The sequence below is a fragment of the Pungitius pungitius genome, chromosome 2 (assembly GCF_949316345.1).
Source record: "Pungitius pungitius chromosome 2, fPunPun2.1, whole genome shotgun sequence".
Lineage (NCBI taxonomy): Eukaryota > Metazoa > Chordata > Actinopteri > Perciformes > Gasterosteidae > Pungitius > Pungitius pungitius.
The window spans coordinates 32872134-32895394 of NC_084901.1; the positions used below are offsets into that span (position 1 = coordinate 32872134).

A 23261-nucleotide genomic window follows, 5' to 3' on the forward strand; every position below is an offset into this window, starting at 1 on the left:
CAGCTATAAGCCATTTCCGGTTTTGTGGGGACACAGTAGATAAAAACAAAATCACCAGAGATTTTAAGATGTGCTGGTGGGCAGCTGTTAAAACTTTTAACCATCAGGTTTGCTATTTACCCATCTCCAGCTGTTATGCTAACGGGAGGCTAAGCTAACCGCCTTGTAGGTTCATCTCTTCATTAAACGCGCAGTCTGAACCCCGGTTGCTCTGCTTTAAGATGGTATTCAATAATGAGGACTGCAACCAGGTACACACACACACACACACACACACACACACACACACACGGGCTAATGCATAAGTGAAGCAGGATGTTATGTGCAGAGCAGATAGAGAAACAAATGGCACTGTGCACTGCCTGGTTGTCATTATCGTCGTTATTATTCCACGTAGCTCGTCTTCAGTAATTACACACCATCTCCCTCTGAGTTCTTTCCATTGCTGGCTTGGAGATAATGTAATCACAAAATGAATAAAATTACTGAGCTTTCGAATCACAGGCTGACAAAAGAAGAAAGGCTTTGAAGTCACACAGTTAATATTGATGAGGTGAGATATTTTAGATGATTAGAGATTTCACGTCTTTCTTTTATTTTGCATCAGCAAGGTCAAATGCTTAAAATGTCACAGCTTACATTTTCCTTTAGCTTGATCATTAAATACAGTACAGAGAGCGTTGCAGGAATCTCTAATTGACAACATGACATATGTCATCCTTTGACTGTTAATGACTTAAATAGTCTCCAAATCCAAAGTGTGGAGCAAAAAAGTGTCACTAACAATCTATGATGGGTAAAAAGAAACGTCAGGGTTTTGATTTTGGATGTGACGAGCTCAACCTAATTAAGCACTGCACTTGATCAAACATTTTAGTTGTGTTGACATTGAAAAAGCTTCCACATAAGAACTTGTTGACAAAAGGTGAATATAAACCTGGAGTCCACTGTGCACAGCGCAGTTATAAAACAATGGCAGCCGAGCGCTCTACGCGTTGTACTTCTTGAGCAAGCTACTTTGCCAGTGTCTCTTGCGATCTGGAAACTCTCTGGGCAAGCGGATTTTTTTGAAGTCCTCGATGCATTTCTTCAGATCCTCCTCCAGCATCCTCTTCTCCTCCTGCTCCTCCTCCTCGTCCAGCCTCGGCGGCGGGCCGCCGTTCTCCCTGACGGTCGCTCGCGGCAGCGTCTTGAGGTCGAGGGTGGTGGGACGCGGGGGGCTCTCCGCAGGAGGCGGTGAGGGACTGGAGCTACATGAAGGTTTGGATGAGGGCAGAGGTGGAGGCAGGACTTGAAGTGACGGGGGTGGCGGAGGAAGAGGAGGTGTTAGAATAGGAGGAGGGTCCATGGGCAGCGGGCTTTGTGTGTCCAGAGTTGTAACACAGCTGGTTTTGGGGAGGCTTTGGGTTCGGACAGTGATGTGGGGCCCAGCTGTGGATGATTCAGTGTGAGCAACCTCAGGTTTAGAGGTCACCGTTTCAGTGAGAACTGGGGGGTCAGAGGTCGTCGCCTTGAAAACCACTGATGAACCACCTGCAATAGGAGAAAATAATTACAGATTAAAGAGTATACAATTGGTAACCAAAGGGAATATGGTTATTCTTTTTTCAGATTAAGATCAACACTCAGACAAAATATAAAGCCAGAGCCAGCTATTGATGAGGTTAGCATAAAGGGGTCATTGACGTGGCGGTCTGGCATGTCTACCAACCCCCAAATGCTGAAAACCCCCCACTTTTTAATGATTCCTTAAATTAATAACTTTTTTGGAAGCAGTCAACTTCGTTCTTGCAAACCTCTGCCATCTCGCAGCATGAAGCAGAATCAACCCTTAAAATGTGCTGCAGTCAGCTGGACAGTTGCACACAATCCTCTACATGGCGTCCCAGGCTTAGAAGGCACAAGGACCTAATGGATTCTTTTCATATATGAAGACCATGTCCCTGTGGGAAAATGCTGTGGGTTTGCACAAATCATTTTGCTACAGACTGAACCTGGACTCGGTTCAGTTTTTTTGGGGGGGGGGGCGGCTTAAGAAACAGGCACTAAAACTGAACGTTTCAGACAGGAGGTCAATACAGGGATATTTACACAGACAATACGAGACAAATGATGTGCTTCTTCAATATCAAAGCATGTGAACGTGTTTATCAGGAAAAATAATGTTGGACATACAAGGAATTTGACATGGCGGTTGGTGCATATTATCGAACAGTAAGACAATGAGACAATAGACAACGAGACCAATAACATGGTGCAAGAACAATGGCGTGTTAGCGTGGAAACCGTAAATTCAAGTACGAGAATGAGGGTGAGGGGTGAACAACACAAATTATCATTTTGTTGCAGTAACGTTTTATACTTTAGTCATACAAAAATTATGATTTTGTTTTAATTATGTAGAGATGATGATATAATGTTTGTGGCAGCCATATTTTTTTTACTTCACTCCGGGCTAGCAATATTCCAGCCTTTTTGCTTATTGGGCTACCAGTTATTCTTTCTATTGGCAGTACAGGCATTGCTGGGTTGTTTATATGTGGCATTTATTGCTTTAGTAATTGATAACTGACAGGACAAAAAGATTTGGTGTATTCAGGTGCCGGCTCTGTTTGAGAAAGAGCTCTTAAAGAAAGAGAAGCTTGGCACAGTAATTGTCAGAAGTGTGCGGCTGGCACAGAAGCAAGCGGCTCAGTTTGGGAGCACCACGTTTTTTTTTTTTGTCACCATCAGTCCAAAAGTAAACACACGCTGGCAAAAGAGCAACGAAGAGTTTTATGGAAGTTTAAATTAGCAGAGGAAAAGGAGCTCAGCTGGAGAATAAAGGAAATCAGAGACAAAGAGAGCGAAGGACAGCTTCATTTAATTTCAGATTTACCTTTGCTGACATTTACGTTATCCCAAAGGACCATTGTGACTGAACAGATGGTGTGAAACCTGCCGACTGGAGCTTGACAGGCCACTTTTCATGGCATGTTGGTCTTTCGTCTCTGTGTGAGGACAGAGCAGGTTTCTGGGCTGTGACTTCTAAGAAGAGTTGAAATGGCACGTGCACATTCTGCACCAAGTATTTTGAAACCCGTCAACCGTTTTTAATTGACTCCTCTCTCTCTCTCTTTGCAAGCAGCCCAGTTTTAAAATTTCCATTTATTTTCTCGGTCTACGGTTCACGGCCTCGGATTGGCTGAGAAAACACAACCAATCCTAAGTTGTGTTACTTTGTCTCTCTCCTTAAAGTTACACAACTTTTTGGATCATAGAGGAGACTCGACAAAGAGGAGAAGAGACAACTATAAATGTCTCCTTTTTGTTTTGTAGGTAAAACAGCATTTCAAGAAAAGCCTCTGGGGGGGGGGAGACAGCGCAAAGCCTCGCGGCTACAAATACTTAAAATACTTTAACGAAGCAGCAGTTCGTCTTCAGTACATGAAAATACACATGCCGAGATATGCAGGCACAGTATGCCACGCACAACCTCAACACAACACGCACACACGTGTACAGACATCCGAAGACGCTCCAGGCCCTGTGCTTTTCTCTCCTTATATAACTGGAAAAGCTGCTTGTGTCAAACGGAGGTGGCATAGAATATTCTCCCACTGCCTTGCTCCTGAATGCAAGTATGTGTGTGTGTGTGTGTGTGTGTGTGTGTGTGTGTGTGTGTGTGTGTCGTTATATTCTGGGCATGTATTGGCATTTGAAGAAAGGGCAGATAAAGACATAGACAAACAAAGGAGATTGCACCACTGTGTGTGTTTGTGCGCTGCATGCGTTCGATGTCTCTCATAGTGAATACATGTGTTTTAGGGCCTCCTGGACGTGGGAGTACGGGGGCTTAGCCGTGTCGTAGGAATAATCCACTGGGGGGATGGGCTCCGTGCTCTCCTCCACCACTAAGCCTTGTGGAGGAGAACAGCGAAAGAGAGCACTCAACCCGTTTCCCCGGGCCACTTCTCATGGGATGGATGCAAAAAGCTAAAGCGCTTTCTCACACATCCTCTCCTCTCTCGGTGTCTCCATCTGTTCAGCCTGACACATTCCTCCGTTGCCGTCATTACTGCTATTAGCAACTCTAATCCCACTGTTGACGGTGTTTAGCACCTCTCTCAAAATGTACAATGTTGTTTTTAATCTTCTCCACTGGGGTTTTTTTGGGGGGGGGGGGGGGGGGGGCTTCGGTACCTTTCTGGGTGAAACCAAAAAGTGAAAATTGTGTGATTTCTTTTTAATTTTTCTTATGTTTACGTGGTTACATCCCAGTTTGCACACAGGGCCACCTTAGATTACTTCCTGTATTCTCCCCGTGTCGCCTGGCAGAGGAAGGGTTGGGAGCAGGCTCTCTGTTTCCCCTTGTTCTCCGTCGTAATGATCTCGGCTGCTGGCTCCAGCTGGATAGAGCCGGGACACGATGTGGTATTAATCTTGTTACCGTGTATTTTCTACAAAATATTCGTCATATGTTCTCTCAGTGTTGTAAACTGAGATATGTCTTACATTTAACAGCACTGTGGGCTTGTTAAAAAATGTTTGTGCTACACACAAATACAAAAATATATTAGTTTTCCTTACTCAAATAGTGTAGGGAAAACAGCGTAAACAGCGTGGACTTTAATACACACGTGCAGCGTATAAATGTGTGTTAAATCTGTAAAAATAAATAAACATAGCGTTACGTTGAGAACGAGCAGATATTTTTGAGAATGCATTGTGGCCAACGCGAGGTGTTGTGACCCAGGGATGACGACATTGACAAATAAGGGGACAGCATCATCTCCATGGTAACGCCACAATATTGTGCAGGAGCCAGAGGAGGGCAAATGCATAGTAATGTCTCTTAAACGGAGAGAGAGGAGCCTTTTACCCAGAGTGTGAAGACGTGCATATGGCTCTATTCGGCTGTTCCAGAGGGAGCTACATAGTTTCAGCAATTACCGCATGTTTTCTCTATATAATAACGTAGTACTCAGCTCAGATATCCAACATCTGCTTTGTGAAATGGTGCCTAATGACAGAGTGAGCCGTACCACCTACTGCCTCCTCGATCATTGTCTTCTGCCATCAGAGCAAACGGGTGTAATCAGAACGTTACATTCTTTGACTAGAAGCGGAAGCACAGTCGAAAGCACTGGAGTGTGCCCACAAGTCTCAGTGCAATTACATATCTGTCAATCTACATAAAGTAGAGGAAATGCGTGACATAAACATCTGGAGACCCCAGAGAGCTGCTGCAGAGTGTGAAAAGCAGTCGAGGTTTGGGGAAAGAAAGAGAAAAAGAGGAGGAAGAAACCAAGTCATTAATTAGTAACCAGCAAATGTGTTTTTCCAATTATTTTTGGTGTGGGAAAATCCATTTTATGATTGTTTTTTTTAAATCTACTCTCCACTTTTCTTGCTGAATGCCTGCTCAACTTTCCTACACTTTATCTCTCACTGCTTTAAACCCCCAGAGCTTCAACCACAGCACATTACCAGCCTGACTAAGCAACCTAAAGCGCATCCTGGCACCCCTCAGCCTCTGCAGATCCTGCAGCCCACCCCCCCCCCCTGCAACCTGCTTCTCCATTCCTGCAGGATTTCAGCCATGGTTCAATCATGACTGCAGCACCAAGTACAAGCCTTCCTGTCCAGATTACTGATAATTAGAGGGGAAGATTAAAGCCCAAGTCTCCAGATGGCTGAGGTGCACGTTGTCCTAAATACAGAGTTGACGGACACATTGACGACTCACTGCTGAAAGCGAGACACATTGAATCAACAGAGACTTGGTGACTGCTCACAACTCTGTCACATCGTTTCCATCAAACTGATGTACTGTGTACCTGTCATAAAGAGCTTCATCGTTAATGAAGCAGACGGCTTTGTTGGTTTGTTGTCACTAGTAGACACTAGCTTCCATTCCAAAATGATATTTAAAACCTCTTCAGCATAGTGTGTCCCCTCGGTTTACAGGGGGGTGGGGTAGGGTATGACGGTAGGGGAAACATGGCAGCAATAGAGATAACTTTTTCTGCCAGAGTGAGGAAATGATGACTGGAGTAATGTGGAGTAATGTGTCTCATTTTGCAAAGAAAGAAACTTAATTATGCGACATGAAGTGATTAGGAGACGATGGGCCGTGGGCAAAAATACATAAAAGTAGCAAGTTCTAATGCATAATGTATTTACTCATACAAACATACAAGCCACAAACACATGAATTAGCAAAACCATAAAGTAAAACCATGGATTAAAACAATGCACATGTAATCCCAAATGTATCTCCCATCAAACACAGCTTTAATGGGGCCTCTATTGGAATTGTGTGCCGCTTTCAGGCGGCAACTTCTGGGTCAAAGGTCAAAGTGGCTTGGACCTGGCATTCTTTCTGGGACCACTCGATGTGTCATGGTGTTCATTGAATAAATGACAGGCCTCCTTCAACTAATGTCCTGCTCCCTCATTTCCATCCTGCTGCTACTTTGTGTTTCCACACACTCTTCATGCTTTCCTCTATCACTTATTCCGTCGCCGTTCTTGGAGCTCAAAAGAGAAGATAAAAGATTGTGAAATCAAAGAGAATAATGAAGAGGTAACATGGAGAGAGAGAGATTAAGTTACAAAAGTAGACACAGTGCATTACGAGCAACCTGATCTTCTCCTTGTCAGCTGCTGGATGGTGTCCCTCGCTAACTCCCCGCTGCGTCGCCCCCTCGGGTACGGCCCCCACTCCCTGACCTTGCATGTTGGAGTTTGTGGGACAGTATGTTTAGTGAGCTGAGGTCGGAGGAGGAAGGGTAGCGCTGCATGAGAGCCCGTGCTGGAGGACAGAGCCGTGCAGTGACTGTACACATCTGACTCCGTGGCTGGCTCACTATAAATAACCCAACGCACAATGAAATAAAGATGCCCTGAGCGAGCGCTACTGTTCTCTGTGCACGTGGGCCTACGCGTGGGCGTACTACGTTGTTGTCAAGGACAAACATGAACGCAAACACGGTAAGGCTCAAACGGCCACGCGTGTGTGTACATGTAAATGAACAAAAAACACGCAAAGCTCTTGACTTGTTTTCACACACAACAGGCTGTCCCTACTTACCCATTGCACACTCTTATTGGCCAACGCTTCTCCCAGGTAATTAGCAGCAATGGTGTTTTTCTACACAAGCACGGACTTATGGTGTTTATTGGTGTCGAGAGAGCGTGCATGGTTGCAGGAGGCGTGTTTGTTGTCGTGGTGCTTTTTAACTGGTCACCAATAAGAGTTAAAAGAAGGCAGCCAATTGGGTCTAAAACCTCCCCGAATCGTTAGCCCAGGTGCACAGCGACGTCCCTCAATCTGTGCATGTGTACACTGTGCCTGTGTTTAGAAAGGCCTCCTGCCCGCTCAGCATATTTGTGTGACGGAGAGTGCTCCCAGTTCATTGCCCCCCCCCCCCCCCCCCGGCTCCCATACCAACCCAAACACTCACGGCACCAACCCAAGCCAAAACGTAAGCACAAACACCCGCACAAGAAGAAAACAGGAGCCAAAACATACTGACACACACAGATCCAAAGGTCGACAAGGAAAACATCAACAAGCGCAGAGCCACAGACGGTCGCCTCGGAATGAACAGAAACAGCAGCATGTGATGGCAAAGCCAGTCAAAGATGTTTAGAAAATGACTGATTTTAAAAGGAGGAGGCTGGAAACCCAGCATTATTATACTTTAAAGGCACAACTCGTGAATCACAGGAGGGCGATGAGACATTTTCACCCCTTTCGTTTTGATTTAATCACACTCAGTATTAATCCCAAAAGACACAGAGTAATCCTATGGATCCGTCTGGTTTGACCGGATCTCTCCGTGTTGACACAGCACACAGACGGACACATTACAGCACGGCCCAGCGAGGGCTTTGTTAGTCGGGACGGTCCCGGCGCCCCTCTGAATACCAGGCCGTGTCATGTTGCTCAGGGATACAGGCGAGGTGGGATCACCAAATCCTTCCCAGTAAAATACCCCCCCCCCCCCTCTAACTTCTACCTGGTTATCCGTGTCCCTGTCTCTCTGCTTCCTCGCCCCATTTTCCCGATGCCTTTATGCCTCTGACGTACACGCGCTTCTATTCTCCTCAGCTCTCCTCTCTCCTTTCCAAAGAGAGCGAGGGATGATCCAGCTGGCTACGAGACAAGGGGATCATCCCAAGAGAGGTAAGCAGCCTGGGCAGAGGCGTGCCATTCACCAGAGGGACACCACGTGGGTGAAATCACTGCCTCAAGGGTGAGGAGTGAACAGCAATTTCATTGCTAGGGTTTGATGATGTTTCCTAAAAAGCTCACCGAGATAAATAGACTTCAAACGGTTGTGTTGTGCGGCGATAAAGTAATGCAAGCTGCTGTTTTTTATTGCAGCCTGTCCTGTGGGCCCCCCGTGCTGCTATGTCACACGTCTGCTATGAATGTGGAGTCCTGATGGTAAAGGGCGGGAGCGGCGAGGCGCGGCGCGTCTCTCCATGCTCGTGCTAACGACTGACCTTTGGCCTGCCGAGCTGTACCGCTGTGCTGGAGGACACTGACCGAGGGACTGCGTGTGGGACTGTGTTGGTTTGGACTGCACTGTATTGTCTCCCGAGGATTCGTCCTTCCAACCCCCGCCGGAACGCAATAAAAAAATTACGTTTTTCCATAAGGAAGCCGCATAAATCTTTGAACAGTTCGTCGGCAGGGCTTTTTTATGTAGGCCAGACCCAGATCAGGTTTAGAGGTTCTCATGCTAAGCTAATTAACATGTGATAATCCCTTGGTAAGAACACCTTTCAGAAAACTGCCCCACCCACACAACACAAACATAAGCTTGGTCGCTGTTCAAGGGTAAACGACGTCCCCCTTGGATGTCCCCGTGGATAAAAGTGCAGATTTTCTGCCGATGGAAACCAAGCGAATGGAAACCAAGCGTGTGCCACTCCTGCATTCACATGGATTTTAGGCATCATCTGCTTCGAGATGATTTATTTTGACCAGAAATAGTAATTAGGTCAATTATTGGCAACAACGGGAGTGTTTTGTGAGCTGCTTTAAAATAGGCTGTTATCTCACATATGCATGTCCTCATTTCTGTCCAAGCTCTGTGTTGGGAAAATGTCTTTCTGGTCAACTGGTAGAAAAAAAAAGGGAAAAGGCTTAGAAATAAAAAGAGGGTTTGAGGTGTGGAGAAAGCAAATGGGACAGAGAGAGAGAGAGAGAGAGAGAGAGAGACTGTGCCTGAGGGTAGTTCAACACTTAATATAAGTAGAGTTTTCTGTGCAAGGACATTTCCTTGAATGGAAGATGGTGAGATTTCAATTGGATTCGGTTCACTCGTGGTCGAGTTAAATTATTCCTGCAAATTAAAAATCCGAGCTGCAGTGTGATGGAGACATGTGCCACTTTCTTCCCGGTTTCGTACTGAACGCCATTCAATACAGAGAAAACGTTTAGTCGTGAATGGAAAATACAACCCAAAATTAGAAAGAAAAACATCCTTTATTTGACAAATCAATTTTTCTTTTAGCTGAACACTTTTAGATTTCAGTGGTCTACGGCAGCAGGTCTAACATATGGACTCATAATGCAACAGCACTTTAGCACACTGAAACACAACATTGCACTTTCTAGACATTTCAGAATACATTTATTTGTCAGACTGTCAGGACAACAAGCTGACAGCTCAGGAGAAGCCCTGCACTGTGCCGCCTCCACCGCCTTTCTCAAATTCAAGCTGCTCGTCCAAAAACCTGGTGAAAGCATCTAAGTTTGACATATTTTCCGTTTTCATGTCCTCAGCTGTGTCTTAAATGCCTTGTGTTTATTTTAGTCTGAGGTAGGCGATATGACGCGCACGCCCGTCCCAAGGCTGTATCTGGAGATTTCAGTCTGTCATAAGACGCTTCTTTAAAACAGCTGAAGTCAAAGCTGCTTGCTTAAAAACTGCCTTCACAGTGCCCTTGCTACGGTGGGGGGGGGGGAGAAACATTGGACTCGGCTGGTAATCCTACCCTTTCTTGTGGGTATTCACTTACAGTAAGTGAGAGCTACCATCAAATATGCAACAGCTTAAACTAATACCAAAGTCAGTATCGAGAATAACATTACTGTTTACAGAGCACTCAAAATGCGATGCGCTAAGGTGACTTGTCATATTTTTTTGGGGACGAGGAAACAACATGTAGTCATGGCTTAGGCCTGTCTCGAGAAGCGCTTCACTATGCGAAATGCTTTAAATATTTAATTGAGTAAAGAAATGTCAAAGCAACACAATGGGCGAAAGAAATAGAGCAGTGGGCTGTGAGTGATGTAACAACATCTGCTCGGCCCTTCCAGCCAGAGTTATTAAAATACTGAAAGCTCTATTGCACAATCAATAAACACACCTCATCCAGCAGGCCTTTTTTCTTTTTCTATTTTTTTTTTCTGTCCGTTATATGTGATGACATTTCAGTTTCTGTCGTTGTTTATCAGAGCCTGCCGGTAGTTCATTTTCCCCAAAGAAATCAGGGTAATTTTGAAAAAGAAACACCTAGACTTCAAACCACTTCAAAAATACACTCAAGACTCGCGTTTTCCTCCCTGTCCGTGTGGCTGTGCTGTCTATCGTTAACCTCATTCACTCACAACCACAGCTGAACAGGTGACTACCGTACTGTCGAAACCCAATGTACGGCAACGGCCACAACCGCGTGGTGCTGGACACATTTAGGAAAACTGAAGGAAATTCGATTCTCTGTGGCACACGTCTTTATTGTGCTCGGGCTGCTCGCGTCCCTCATGGCTGATAAGATGTCCGGTTATTTGGTCGGTTGGTTCAGGGGAGCAGGAGAGAGTCCGGTCAGGCAACGTGTAGCACTGGACATCGGGCCCACTTTGTAGCCCTTTGCCATATGACTTTACCTCATGACTGCTTTAATTGTCACGTAGACACATCGGGGGGGGGGGGGGGGGGGGGGGCTTATTAAACAAAGAGAATCGAATTCTGCAGAATCGAGCTGCAGAAAAGAGTTCAGCAGTTGGATACCGTTCATTGGATGAAAGCTGGAGAGGCAGCAGAGAGCGATGGAGGGGCACAACATCTACGGTATACATCTACTGGTGCGGGGGGGCCATCCGCTTGAGGAGGACAGGGTGGCTGCGGGAGCACTTGGAGACAGGGTGGGGGGGGGGGGGGGGGGTGTAGGGGGACCAGGGGAACAAAGCCGATAGTCTCACTCACGGTAGAACACATATTCAGTGTAGCTGGTCCAGATCTTGTCGTCCGTCTGCTCATGGGCAAAGGCGCAGGTCCCTGTGGAGTTACAGGCCACCATGTGGAAGCCTGCGTCGGACAGCTTGTCAAAGGCCTGCTCCAGAAAGGTGAACTTGAGATAGTAGCGGGACGTGTAGCGCTCGGGAGGGCGGTCCGGGTCGCGACTCTCGTTCAGGGTATCTCCAAACACCTCTTTGGCCAGAGAGGTCTTCCCACACACCATGATCCGCGCCACCCGGCGGAACTTGGCGTCGGTCTGGCTGTCACGACCCAGGGTGTATGAGCCTCGGTAACCAATGGTGATGAACCCGGACCGCTTGCCGTCCATGGCGCCGGGCATCACGCTGGTGCAGGCGGCGGCGGCTGCAGCGCCCAGGGAGCCCAGGTTACGGGCTGTGTCAATGCCGGGGGAGGAGTCGTCCGGGTCGCTCTGACATCCCTCATCGCCAAGGGAGTTCTGCTTGCTGATTTTGGGCGCCAGTAGCTTGACAAGATCCGGGAGGTTGAAGAACTCCGCCTCCCTTTGCAGTCGTCCGCGCTCAGGAAAGTGGTCTGGTAGAACCAGCTGCTGGTCCCGCATGTAGTCCAGGATGTAGCGGAACAGGAAACCATCGCGGTCCACAAAGAAGCGCCCCTTGGTGTCCCTGGCCAGTCCTTTGGCTGACTTCCTACTAAACATCTCCCACAGCAGGGAGTGTGGCACACTCGTGAGGGTGGAAAAGCGGGTTATGTACACCTGGCCACCGACATTGAGCTCCACGATCTCTGGGAAGGGAACCTCCTCCCCACATATGCCACTATCTGGTAAAGCCATGGCTTATTCCTGCCTCCCAGGTGCAGCTTTTAAAAACTCACTTCAGTTGTAGTGAAAGTTTAAACGATTAAAAAAAAGGATTTCTTCTCAGGGGGAGGGGGGGGGGGGGCTTTGGTCAGGCCTGTTGCTGGTCAAAGATGTTGGGTCCTGCTGCGGTGGATGGCCCTTGGCAAATGGAGCGGCTAATCTGCAGCGCACAAGTGGTATGCGCGCAACAACAACAACAACAAAAAGAAAATAGCGGAATGCAGGCAAAGCAGTCTAGTCAGAACCAGCCTGTGTGCTAACTACGGATCTCTCCGACAAGCCACTAAAACATAGCGACGGGTATTTCACGCCGCGTTGAATGGAGACGTCATTTACGCGCAGAATTGCAGGGATTTCCTGATAAGGTTGCGTCTTTGACACTTGGCTCTCGGGGCAGGATGTGCACGATCGGCAGCACTGACCATAGCGACTTATCTCTTTGCTCTAGTTCCGTTCGGTTGTCCCGGCGCAAGCAGGATCGGGTGGCCCAACTTCAATTTGGCAATCCATAGTTGGTGATTTCAGTGGGCGTCCCGGCGACGAAAAGCCACGAGATGAAGAGCACGGTGCCAAAGTAGTGGGTGAAGAGCATGCAGTATAAAACGATCTCCGAGAGTTCCATCACTTGTGGTTCCGATTTGTGCGGATCTGTGTCAGACGGTCAGCTGCTCGGTCCCTCGCGCGTCAGACTGCACCGTAACGGAGGATGCACGGTGGATACACTCCGACTAGCCACGCCCACGCCCGGTGACGCGCCACCACCGTGATCCCTGCCCTGCGTGACCAGTGTGGCTTGGTCATTCGACGTCCATTACCGCGCGTGCTCAGAGACAAAACTTTCATTGAAATAGTTAGAAATACATAGATATGAATACATGAGACTCCATTAAAGGCCGTCTCATGTTTGGACTTTGTCCTGTACTTTAATGTCCTTTAATAAGCCTGCCATAACTAGGAGGATTACAACATCCAAACCTGTGGTGCCAACATTCATTTAACATTTTCTTTTTGGTTTGAACACAGTGGACTGAAAATCAAACGGTCCCGATTCTAAATATGCGGGAGCTCATTAAAACCAAGCCCCTGATTTAGGACTCGCATCTCATTTGAATGCATTTATTTTGGGAGACACTCAGTTCAGTCGTTGTCTCACTGAAGGGTGGCATAACAGTGACATCTAGTGAGTTTGATTTTCTCTTCCAGGATATTGACTGTGGATTTTTATCCCATGCACAGCAGGCTGTTCTAATATGTAAAGGTAAAAATGTCCTACTTTATTTAGATGTTTGACCTTTACTGTGCAGAACTATGCATGCACTCAGTGCTCAAGGGTCTGTTTTCACACTTGCTGCTGAAGGAAAGAGGTCTTTCTGTGCTCACCTTTGAAAACGAGTTAAACACCTGTGGGAACATGATTCGTGACATTACAATCAGTATTTCGTGGTCCAAAAAGAGCCTTTTTCACAGCCGCCCTAGGACAAACCAACGGTCAAGGTCCACTTACGGTCTTTTTGCTAGAATCGGTCAGCTTGAGGTACATCAGATGACACACATCCTCCACTCAAACCGCAAACACACCAATTAAGAGCGCTGATGGGTCAGAGAGACCCGCAACAGGCCGCCTGCCATTCACGCTCTTGATGTGTCTCTTCCCCTCTTTCGCTCCCTCCAGGTGTTCACACAGCCCACAGTCATCTCTCTCTCTCTCTCTCTCTCTCTCTCTCTGACTAATAGGCCACTTTCCCCCCGTCTCTAAGCATTCTGGGGGCTGATTTCCCTGAAGACCTTGCAGTCTCTCGCTGGCTCGCAGCACTTACAGCCTTGTCGTCAACAATCTGGCTCAGGCCCCTCTGGTTACGTGGGCCGCCGCAGGATCTGGAGGTAATATGGTAAAATGCCAATGAAAGGAGACAGTGACAAAGTCTCAAGCAACGTTTGCAGTTCCCTTTGCAGGGAAAATATGCCACGGAAACTCAGAATCACAAACAAAAAAGCAAAAAACAGGATCTGATGCAAAGCCGCATCTAAATATGAAAGATTATCATCAACTGTCACTTTTGTCACTCTAAACATATTGATCATCAGGAAAATGGACAAAATAACTGCATGAAATGAATTGGTTGGCCCTTTTGCGGCGGCTGGATTATCTTTGACCACTTTTTCTCTAATTTTCATCAGAGTGATGGCCTTCGAAGGCTGTTAGCTGTGCGTGTGTGTGTGTGCGTTTGATGCTCCACCGATTCCGAATAGACAGAGAAGAAGCTTGTGAGACAGATAGTGGCTCAGCATACATGCACCCCGACAGGAAATGGGGAAATGTGCTGACTGCCACTGCCGCATGCATCCAGAGAAAGACCAAGCAGACTCCTGCAGACTTCTTGCATAAGTGCGTTGCGAATGAAGAGTTATTCTTTTTCATGCATATTGATCCCTGTGGCTCCTGCCGAAAGCTGCACCGGGTGATTTATGAGATGCTCTGTGGGATCAAAAAAAAAAAAAAAGATGAACAGCAGTTTGCATTTATCAGGTGTTTGCGGGGCCCGTGTGAACCCATCTGCACGGCCTCATTTCCCTCAGAGCGAGGCATCGTACATCTCTCAAGACGGGGGTGACACGGGGGCGAAACACGACACCACTGCATCACATCCAGGCCCGGCATGCGAGAGTCTCTCTGCGAGGTGGCAGGGGGAGGTGGCGGGGTGAGTGGGGGTGCAGTTGTTTATTTAATCACGTCGGTGAGTAAGAGTCAGTCGCTACGGATGCGCCCAAACGATCCAGTCAATCAGTGTGTTTCCTCCTCTTCCAAGGCCACTTCCCGACCAATCAGCTGCAGACAGCTTTGACAAATGCGCCTGCACATCCATCACTATCACCCTTGCTGAATTGTGTCCCTTCGCCGGTGCCAGTGCTGGAGTTTGTGGTCTGAAATTGACGTTAAATCATTGATGAAACGGATTGCAACACGCAACCACACATTTATACAAATGGACAATATTGTAATCCCAAACAGAGATTGATAATCACGTGTTCCACTGGTATCCTAATTACTTCTCTAATAGACAGAAAAACGCTGTCCTGTGTCCCATATGCGATGTGGATCTCAACATCCGGGCCGATAAGCAGATAGGGATCTATCCTGTGCACGTGGCATCCGTAGCATCTCTGAAAAGCCGTGTCTCTGTTGGAGGGTTATGGACTTTCTTCCTTCTGGACTGTTGCTTCTGCACAGCTCGTGAGACGCAGGTGTCTCTGTGAGGCTCTTGGGAGACCTAAGCTTGTGAAGTGTACGTCTTGCATCTACTCGTTAGGTTGGAGACGATCTTAACCCCTGCACAGCATCAGTGGAATTGGAAGGAATGAGTTAAAATCAGAGTGTAAAAATGGAGCTTTAAGATTTCTGCATCAATCTCACTCACCGCTGCAAATCCAGTGGGAGACTAAACTGCCCACCGGAGGGTGTGTGAAAGATTTGAGCTTTCTTGTAAACACTAAATCCTCCAGATGCTGGAACAGCAACGGTTACTAAGGCTTTCTGACATATTTCTTAATGGTTGACTAAAATTGTACAATCACAACTAATGTGTGAGCTACACTCACACAGAAAAACTACAGAGTGCTACAACTAAAATACTATCATTAGAGGTTTAACAAAAATAGTTTGTGGATAAAGCACCGTTCAAATCCCCAAACAGGACGATTAGGAGTGATGGGTGCTTTGTTTTCATCCGTCTGGACACCATCAGATGTAATAAGCAGTAATAAGGAGCCACTGAAATGTCTCTAACATCCTGCACGATGTCCACCGTGATTAATCAGGCCTACAAACCTAAATCAAATCAGCGTGTCCGGAACAATGTCACATCCAGTCTGCCCCGCCCTCTCAGGTGACTTTAAGGGACAATCTGTGATACAAAGGTGAACCCCCAGATGACGACAGGTCAGATTTGCCAGATGAACTAACCGCCATGAATTGCGTGGGTGCATATAGCTGTAATCAAAAGGGATTTAAATGGCTCACTGGTGTCACTTAAAGAGGATTCCTGTTGGCAGGACAGAACGGACAAAAAAAGCATGAAAAGATAATTGTTTATTTTGGTTCTTCCCCACTAGTAGTTTATCCACAATCAGACTGAAAGAAAATATAGACTAAGGTACACTAAATGCGGGGAATTTTTAATATATACCACAATGAATTTCATGGAGACAGCATATGTGCATACTTTAAAGACTAATGCCGATATGATGACCAATGACACCAAGGGAAGAATCCCGTGTTTGGGATGGGGTTTGATTATTCAGGACTGCAGGACGACGCTCTGGGAAACTGGTTAGTGAGCACAAAACAAAACACCAAACCAAATCACTTTTCCATAGAACAAAACAATAAATGGTTCACCCTCCACTTCCAATGACAATTTAGTTCTGATGCAGTGATGGATCGTGCCCACTTGCTAGAGATAACAATCTTTACCTTTACCAATCCTTACAAAACTCTGTAGTTGTTTATTATCTATAGGGTGAACATATATATAGATATACAGCTATGTCTATATATATGTACACACGCGTAATTAGTATGCAAAACATTTCTTTTTATTAAAGTGCTTTCTACTGACTCAACACACAATCTCTCAGAGAAACGTTTTGAGGCAGCATTTTTGAGAGTTAAAAATCCCTTATTTTCTGTTTTGCTGTGTTCATCAGTGCTTAATTAAGAGATAAAGACCAAAAGATGTAAGGCATGATTGCAATCAAATGGTTAACTGAGAGAGCACACCTGTGCCATAGGTAACACCTCACGTACGCTACTTACAGTGCTAGTGAGATGTAACCAATTCAGGAGTCATCAGAACGCAAAGCCAACCATCTGTCACGTTCACGCACCAAAACACCTGTGAGCTGTGGGCCCTTCGTGGCAGGTATCTGTGAAGCGGGCTGCGCGCACTAAAGGGATATTTTATTATACTAATATACCAACCAGACCATTTCTCCTCCTTGTTAGGCACCGTCGATTAGACACTGCTGATGGGACCAGAACAGGTTTCTGAATGAACTATTAAGACATATTTAACAGAACACAGTCTATATTATACATGATTAATTTAATTGAACTCCAAGTGTTCAGACTTGGCAGGAAAATCCAAAAATGATGGAAGTTAAACTGTTTTGATTGAATGAATTATCTTTTTAAGGTGCGTCAACATCACTCAAACCCACTTCTGAAGTCATGAATGGCCCCGCCCCTTAAAGACCAGATGGCATTGGAAAAAAAATGTCAGGATAAAAGCTGGTTAATAGGGAAAAGAGATACTAGGTGGTACTATGGAGGCAAACTCCTCCGGTGCTCATTCCACATCATCTGAACAACTGGCATGACGGTCACAAAGCACCACTTTCTGTTTTACAGGACGCAGTCGTCTCGCAGCAATTCAGCTGAGTGGGTATAAAAATATAGACATTTGAGACCCTGAATATATGTTCATATGTGATTTTCTGCAACAAAACCAAACGCAAATTTACAGCTGTCCCACTCAGTGTGCACATTGTCATTTTTTTTTTTTAGTCCCCATCTAAAATGTGTTCTTGCATGACCTCGGGTGGGAGGAGGTTTACACCTACAACGACACCGAACACGCAACGGCAATAACAACGTCGCCACCTTCATCAACAGCGTCAGCGTCTTTGTTATTAATACACTAAAATTACCTCTGGGTTTGTGAAACGGATTTACTCGGGAAAGAAGGAGTGTGTTTGTGTGCGCGGCGGCGTTACATCAACATGTCTTTGTGATGCCGGGCTATGTGCTGGCTCTTCTCCGAGGGCCTCCTAAAGCCCTTGGTGCAGTAGTCGCAGCGGTGGGGGTAGTCCTTCGTGTGAATGGAGATGACGTGGCGTTTGAAGCCGGAAGCGTCCGTACTGTTATACTCACAGTACTGGCACTGATAAACCTTTCTGCCGCTGTGCGTCTTCATGTGCTTCTTCAGCTCGGCGGGCTGCCGGAAGCCTCGCCGGCAGCGCTTGCACTTAAAGGGGAGGTCCTTGGTGTGCAGGGACAGGATGTGGCGGCTCAGCGTGAAGGTGTCCGGGGCCGTGAAGTTACAGTGGCGGCACTGGTGCACCTTGTTGCCCTTGTGTGTCTCCGCGTGTTTCTTCAGCTCCGAGGGCCGGTGGAAGCCCTTCTCGCACACGTCACACTGGTGGGGGAAGTCCTTGGTGTGAACGGAGATGATGTGCCGCTTCAGGTCACTGGAGTTGGTGCTCTTGTGCTCGCAGTGGGGGCACTGGTGGGTCTTGTGGCCTTGCACCATCTCCACGTGGCGCTGGAGCTCCCGGGCGTCGGCGTAGGCTTGGGGACAGTGGCTGCACTTGAAAGGCAGATCGGCGCCGTGCTTGCTCTTTATGTGAGTCTTTAGGTTGGACTGGTCGGCGCAGCGGAACTCGCAGTGCGGGCAGTGGTAGGGCTTCTCCCCCGTGTGGGTCCGCATGTGCTTCTTCAGCTCCGACGGGTGGCGGAAGCCCTTGGCGCACTCCACGCACACGTGCGCAAAGGTCTTGCTGTGCACGGCCAGCAGGTGACGGTTGAGCAGGCCTTGCTCCGCCGTCTCGTAGTCGCAGTACTTGCACGGATGCAGCTTGGGCTCCCGGTCCTTGACGATGAGCTTGTCGGAGCCCAAGGGGCTGGACTCGTGGTAGCGCCGGGTGTACTCGCTGTATTCCGGAGAGCGCTCATTGTTGTGACTCAGCAGCTTGTGGCTTTCCAGGTGGTTATGGAAACTGATCTTCTTGTTGGTGGTGAAGTCGCAGTCTGTACACTGGTACTTCTTTTTAAGCATGTGGTCCGGGTGGTTCTTCATGTGGCATTTGAGGAAGCCTCTTGAGCGAAACTTCTTACCACATAGGTGGCAGGGGTAGACGGTCAAAGGCAGACCGTCTGGCCCAATTATAACAGCTGAAAGAGATGGTTGAAAATGCTGTTAACAAGTGATAAAACGATCAAATCATGCACATCGCCTCTTCCAAGAATGGTTCATACCAGTCTGACACTGTCGTGTATCCCCTTTCTTCTTTTTCCTAAGTTTGGGTTTGAGGACACGGTTGGCACTCAGCCCCTCTCGGATTTGAAGGAACGGACTGGCAGCACCATTCTTCACCTGATCAATGGTGGCACCTGCACAGAGCGTTTTCATTCACACATTCATACACGTCTCATACTACACGGTTTTGAAGTGAATTACGACAGCTACGTTATATACATGTTTTATATTTCAAACTTTGACTTTTATTGTTCTAGCGGCCCAGATACAGACAAAAACATTTTGGAGGTTGAGTAAGTCATCTAAAAAAAATAATGTGCAGCAGCCTCTAACGGATTTCCTTGACTGAAGGTTGACTCCTACTTATTATAGGCAACAACAAAAAAACACCCATCATGTTAACTTTCTACCGAGAGACCATTGAGAGCCTCCTGAGAAGCTGAATCACTGTGTGGGGCGGAAGCTGCACTGACTACAACAGGAAAGCCCTGCAGTGCATAGTGAACACAGCAGGAAGGGTCATTGGTGCCTCACTCCCCATCCTGCAGGACATTTATGCCCATTTATGCCATCTGTATTCACTTCATATGTTGGACCCGAGAGAAACGTCTTCTCAACCCCTTTGTGTGTTTGGTACATGAAGCTGACTTTCACTTATAACCCCACAATCTGTCTGACTAAATGGAATGAAACATGTGTCATTAAGGAACATACTGATGTCATCATCGTCATCCTCATCGCTGTCATCCTCATCCTCATCTTCCTCTTCTTTTGTATGGTTCTTGACTGCCATGTAGACCATCTTGTCACGGCCAACTCCGAGGCGGCCTGATGATGCAGCTTCCAGGTCAGGGTGGCCATTCTGGTAATCGTCCTCTGTTATAACCTCTGTTCCACCTGGAAAGGGAGAAAAATGGCAATTGAATCAAAACCATGAACAACGTTCACTTGGCATTAGTTGCACCTGGTCCAAATGGGTTCACAGGGAAGTATCTGCTTGATTTAATTGATTCAACTTAAAGTGACTTGCCCAAATCGTCATCTGCTTCAGCTTTGAAAATGTAGACTTTGATGACCTCCTCTTTACATTCCTTGTCTTCCATTACCTCCGTGCTCATCTCCAGGGGAGTGTCTCCTATGTCAAGTTTTTCTCCCACCTCGTCCACTAAAGCAAGACAAATAGCCATAATTATGAAAATTCATCAAAAATAAGACGTGGCGTTGCATCAGAATAACGTTTGCATATGGCAAGCTGTCTTACAGGAGATCATGAGGTAATCCTCAGAGCTGCTTCTTGCATCATCATCCTCGTCCGTCTGCAGGGTAACCGCCTCAGCTGGCAGCTGTTGGTGGATTATGTTCTCGGAGTTGGCCTCTGCCACCATCAAGCCCTCAGACACAAGCTGGTGGTCCAGAGTGTTGTCCTGGTGCTCAGAAAGTAGCTCTGCCACAAACACCTGGTCCGGCATCTCATGGTGGTGGTGGTTTGAGACTTGGATGAGGTCCGAAGTTAGTATCTGATGGTGGTGATGATGATGATGGTGGTGGTGGTGATGATGATGGGGGTCCAGATCATCCTCTATTGCAACCTCAGAGCCCAGAATATTGTCAGGCATAATCACACTGTGTTCCGAGGACACCATGTCTTCAGTGGTAATCTCATGGGCTTCTACCCCCTGAGACTGCAGGCTTTCGACGTCCACCTCCAGGCCTTCAACAACCTCAGCGTCCAAACCGTCCACTTCCACCTCTTCCTCGAGGCCCTCAACAATGTGAGCCTCCATGTCCTCAACATCTACCTCAGTTTCCAGGCCCTCCACCACGTGCGCCTCCAGACCCACCACTTCCACCTCGTCGTCTAGGCCATCAACGACCTGAGCCTCCAGCTCCACGACATGCGTCTGTAGCCCGTCCACGACTTCTGCCTCCAAGCAGTCAACGTCTGCATGCAAGCTCTCCACCACCTCAGTCTCCAGTTCTTCGACCACCTCGGTGTCGAGGCCGTGAACCACCTGAGTCTCTAGGCATTCCACCTCAAGTTCATGCTCCAAGAGGATGCCCTCGTCCGTCATCACATCAGAAAGAAGCATCCCCTCGGGCACAGACACCACGATGTGCTCGCCGTCAATGTGAGCAAGACCCCCCATTCCTGCAACTGTAAACACAGAGAGGGCAGCATTATAAAACGGTTTGTGACGAGTATAGCTAAAAACTAGTTTTTGCATATTTTTGCACAAATGTTTGTGAGGGTACATTCTCGACGTTGTTAAAATGTAAGACTTACCTTTGTATGTCACTGTGACGTGACATACAAAGACATAATTAGCAAATGTGACACAAACAACATGACACGTGGAGAGGTGGCCTATTATCATGGTATACAGCAATCTTGTGCTTTTACGTCTTGCATGCTGAGATTATTGGTTCACCTTGTCCTATTTCACCACCTACCAAAGTCTTGCATGATCATAGCGTGGGGCATCTTCAGCTCCTGAGTGTGCAGCTCCAACACCCCTCCTCCTTGATCCATGTTTTTACTCTAGAAAAATACTGACAATTCCAATGTACACTGTGTTAGCCTTTGTTAAATGTGCGTTACCAAAAATGACAAAGGTGGACTTTAATACATACCGTCACATTTGATGACAATACCCTTAGAATGCAACCAATGGGGTATTTGATGTGCTTTCTCCCATCAAGGTAAATCAATCAATCCCTCTGTCAAAAACAAACAAACAAACAATTGGTACTCTTAAGCATTGAGCTGATGTTAGAATAGAGATAAAAAGAGCTTTCACTCAGCACTTCCACATGGGCTCAGGTTTAAAATAAGAACTCCGGTAACGCCCCAAATGACGACCACAAGTTGCCACTGAGAACAGGGACACTAGTGTTGTTGGCCGCTGGCTCCATCCATTGCTTATCTAGAGTACTACATGCAACTTCAACCTGAGGACATATAGCCATACACCTGGAGCTGGTTGAGCCTGATGGCTGCAGCCCAGCCGAGACAAATGGCTGTCCTGCTCAGTGTGCAAGAGGATGAGCTCACTGGCAACAGCTCTGATTGCTGCTACAAGATGAGTCCTGATTGTTTGTATGAGAGGGAGTGTATTGCCGTCACATGGCTGTTCAAAATTAGCCAACAGTGTAACGTTAATGTCTGCAGAGATCTGCAGTGGCGATACGGGTTCCCGATTTCCAGATATATCGTATTGGGATCAAACTAATACGATGCAGCCACATTTGTGGTTTAAAACAGTATCGTACTCTTGACTCCGCTTAAAGCTACACATCAAGAGTTTATGGCCGCCAATGAAAGTACTGCAGACCTTATGCAACGCATACTACTGCGGCTACCGCCCTCCACCCACTGGAGCTAACTAGCCAGCAAGCTAGCGACGTTCCTCCCAGCGCCATTTTGTTTTAGCATAAGGGCTAATCCCTGGAATGTTACAACCGTACGAATTTAATTATTTCAATATCATATCACACAACGTTACAACACAAGTAAAGCCGTTAGCACAACCAACAACCCGAGAGCGATCATTTTCTTGCAAGCCGTTCTGATCTGCACGACGACGGCCGTCCGGTCAGCTAGCTAGCGTGCTAAGCTAGTTGACGCATCCTGTGTCGCATTATCTTCCATGTTGTTTTTCCAAAAGGCTGCAAGAGGCCCGCTACGGCCGACTGGGCCCTTGCGTCTTATTCCATATGCCTTTCTAACGGACTCAAATTAATTTTACCTGATAGCGTCGTCTTCTGACTCTATCGGTGTTTCTCCCCCTTCTCAGTTTTGTCTGTTATTGTTTTGGTTTATTTTTGACGGTAAGCTAAGTGCGGCCTGCAGTTTTGGATCCCCGGGCACCCTTTGCTAGGCCTCGGCCAATCAGCTTCCTTCCTGACAAGCAGAGGGAGGGCGGGGGGCAGACAATGCGTGGCCTCGTTTACCGCTGATCCCTTACTATTTGCGTCATGCATAAGAGAGCAGAGTTACATTAAAACGGGCATTCTCATCACGGGAACACATCGATGCTTAGTTTTGAGACACGTCATTAAATTATTTTCACATAAAGAATTTTTTTTTTTTTTGATTGGGGTCGTAAAATGCACTTAGACTTTGTATGCACGGATGAGGCCTGTGGG

The 23261-nt window shown here is 47.0% G+C and overlaps 3 protein-coding genes across 3 annotated transcripts; all 3 read right to left on the reverse strand.

The window, feature by feature from the left end:
• Positions 1–606: 606 nt before the first annotated feature.
• LOC119211153 (uncharacterized) lies at positions 607–7150 on the reverse strand. The gene is made up of 2 exons (XM_062560804.1): positions 7076–7150; positions 607–1533 (listed from the first exon to the last, which is right to left on the reverse strand). The coding sequence occupies exons 1-2, from the start codon at positions 7077–7079 to the stop codon at positions 989–991; spliced, it is 549 nt and encodes a 182-aa protein (XP_062416788.1). The 5' UTR covers positions 7080–7150; the 3' UTR covers positions 607–988.
• Positions 7151–10968: 3818 nt separating this feature from the next.
• On the reverse strand, positions 10969–13118 carry LOC134124414 (BTB/POZ domain-containing protein KCTD12-like). The gene has a single exon (XM_062560803.1). It carries the CDS (start codon positions 12052–12054, stop codon positions 11200–11202), a length of 855 nt encoding a protein of 284 aa, XP_062416787.1. The 5' UTR covers positions 12055–13118; the 3' UTR covers positions 10969–11199.
• A 3119-nt stretch (positions 13119–16237) lies between these two features.
• On the reverse strand, positions 16238–23038 carry znf711 (zinc finger protein 711). Its single transcript, XM_037461702.2, has 8 exons — positions 22862–23038; positions 21747–21833; positions 21567–21665; positions 20377–21270; positions 20146–20280; positions 19830–20012; positions 19115–19249; positions 16238–19030 (listed from the first exon to the last, which is right to left on the reverse strand). Exons 3-8 carry the CDS (start codon positions 21643–21645, stop codon positions 17850–17852), a joined length of 2607 nt encoding a protein of 868 aa, XP_037317599.2. The 5' UTR covers positions 21646–21665; positions 21747–21833; positions 22862–23038; the 3' UTR covers positions 16238–17849.
• Positions 23039–23261: the final 223 nt, after the last annotated feature.

Excerpts from the sequence above, each read along its gene's own strand:
- znf711 (XM_037461702.2), bottom strand. The coding sequence starts at position 21,645 with ATGGATCAAGGAGGAGGGGTGTTGGAGCTGCACACTCAGGAGCTGAAG. Across the intron at positions 21,271-21,566 it reads TATGATCATGCAAGACTTTG|TTGCAGGAATGGGGGGTCTT; the intron begins GTAGGTGGTGAA and ends CTGTGTTTACAG. Across the intron at positions 19,250-19,829 it reads GGATGACGATGATGACATCA|GTGCCACCATTGATCAGGTG; the intron begins GTATGTTCCTTA and ends CGCTCTGTGCAG.
- LOC134124414 (XM_062560803.1), bottom strand. The coding sequence starts at position 12,054 with ATGGCTTTACCAGATAGTGGCATATGTGGGGAGGAGGTTCCCTTCCCA.